Source organism: Postia placenta, assembly GCF_002117355.1.
Source record: "Postia placenta MAD-698-R-SB12 unplaced genomic scaffold POSPLAscaffold_16, whole genome shotgun sequence".
Classification (NCBI taxonomy): domain Eukaryota; kingdom Fungi; phylum Basidiomycota; class Agaricomycetes; order Polyporales; family Adustoporiaceae; genus Rhodonia; species Rhodonia placenta.
In genome coordinates, this window is record NW_020169847.1 from 417,686 (window position 1) to 419,504 (window position 1,819).

The window sequence follows — 1,819 nt, forward strand, 5'->3', positions numbered from 1 at the left end:
CATCATGCCCAAGCTTTCGACCGACCCCCCGCCGTTCAAACCTACCGGTCGGTACACACTCGAACGCTTCGAAGCAACGAATAAGCTTCACGACGGCGACTTCCTACTCCCCGAAGAACGTCGAGTCCTCCACCACTTCATGTGCCTGCACAACGAAGCCTTCGCCTGGACCGACGACGAGCGCGGATGCTTCAAGCCCGAGTACTTCCCCCCCATCGATTTCCCCGTCGTTCCTCACACGCCCTGGGTGCAGAAGAATATCCCCATTCCGCCCGGGATCTACAACGAGGTCTGCGCGGTGATCAAGCGAAAGATCGCCGCCGGAGTCTACGAGCCATCGAACTCATCGTATCGATCGCGGTGGTTCTGTGTCGTCAAGAAGGACGGTAAATCGCTTCGACTCGTCCATTCCCTCGAGCCCCTCAATGCAGTCACGATCCAACATTCTGGTGTACCGCCGACACCCGAATATCTCGCAGAACAATTCGGAGGAAGACCATGCGGCGGCATGCTCGACCTCTACGTCGGCTACGACGAACGACTCATCGCCGAGTCTTCGAGAGATCTAACGACGTTCCAGACACCCTACGGAGCCATGCGCCTGGTCACACTCCCGATGGGTTGGACGAACTCAGTCCCGATCTTCCACGACGACGTCACCTACATCCTGCAGCCCGAGATTCCGCACGTTACGGTGCCCTACGTCGACGACGTTCCCGTCAAGGGTCCCGAATCCGACTACGACGACGAGCGACTCCCTTCGAACCCCGGCATTCGACGCTTCGTATGGGAACATTTCGAGAACATGAATCGCATAGTCACTCGAATGCGCTACGCCGGAGGTACCTTCTCTGGAGTCAAGAGCGTCCTCATCGCTCGAGAAATTATGGTGGTCGGACATCGCTGCACTCCTCACGGACGCCTCCCTGACGACTCTCGCGTCGCTGCGATACGCAACTGGGGTCCATGCGCTACTCTATCCGACGTTCGAGCGTTCCTCGGGACCATCGGCGTCGTTCGTATCTTCATCCGTAATTTCGCTCACCGCGCCGACGCACTCGTGCGCCTCACGAGGAAGGACGTCGAGTTCGAGTTCGGTCCGGAGCAGATCGCGGCGCAGGAAGACCTCAAGGACGCGCTACTCTCATCCCCCGCACTCCGAGCAATTAGTTATGATTCCCCCTCTCCCGTCATTCTCGCAGTCGACACGTCGTTCATCGCCGTCGGATATCACCTCTGTCAGTGCGACGAAGCCAACACGCGAGTCCGTTACTACAGCAGGTTCGGCTCGATTACGCTCAACGATCGCGAACGAAGGTTTTCACAGCCGAAGCTCGAGATCTACGGCCTATTCCGCGCACTACGATCCCTTCGACTCTACCTGATCGGCGTTCGGAACCTCATTGTCGAAGTCGATGCTCGGTACATCAAGGGTATGCTGAAGAATCCGGACATAGCACCAAGCGCGAGTATCAACCGGTGGATCGTCTCGATTCTCACATTTCATTTCACGCTCGTCCACGTCCCCGGTACAATGCACGGCCCCGACGGTCTCTCTCGACGCACAGCTCAACCCGGTGATGTCATCGAAGACGAGGTCGACGAAGAGTTCGACGATTGGATCGACCAGATGCATTCCTTCGTTCACCAGATTCAGCCCCTCCCGTCCGTCCAGATGCGTGCCATCTTCACCAATGCCCGAGCCGAGGACGGCTCAGATTTCAATAGGGAGGAGGATAGCTACGAGCTAGTGCCTCGATCGGAGCAAGCGCAACTCGCAGATGCGAAGCTCGACGACGTGCTCGAGTTTCATCGAACG

The 1,819-nt window shown here is 57.8% G+C and overlaps 1 protein-coding gene across 1 annotated transcript; it reads left to right on the top strand.

Moving 5' to 3' along the window:
* Positions 1-616: 616 nt before the first annotated feature.
* POSPLADRAFT_1155009 (hypothetical protein) lies at positions 617-1,561 on the top strand (the record flags this gene model as incomplete). Its single annotated transcript, XM_024486904.1, has 2 exons — positions 617-784; positions 863-1,561. Coding segments are annotated over 2 exons (867 nt in total), but the record flags the coding sequence as incomplete, so codon positions are not given.
* Between the last annotated feature and the right edge of the window lie 258 nt (positions 1,562-1,819).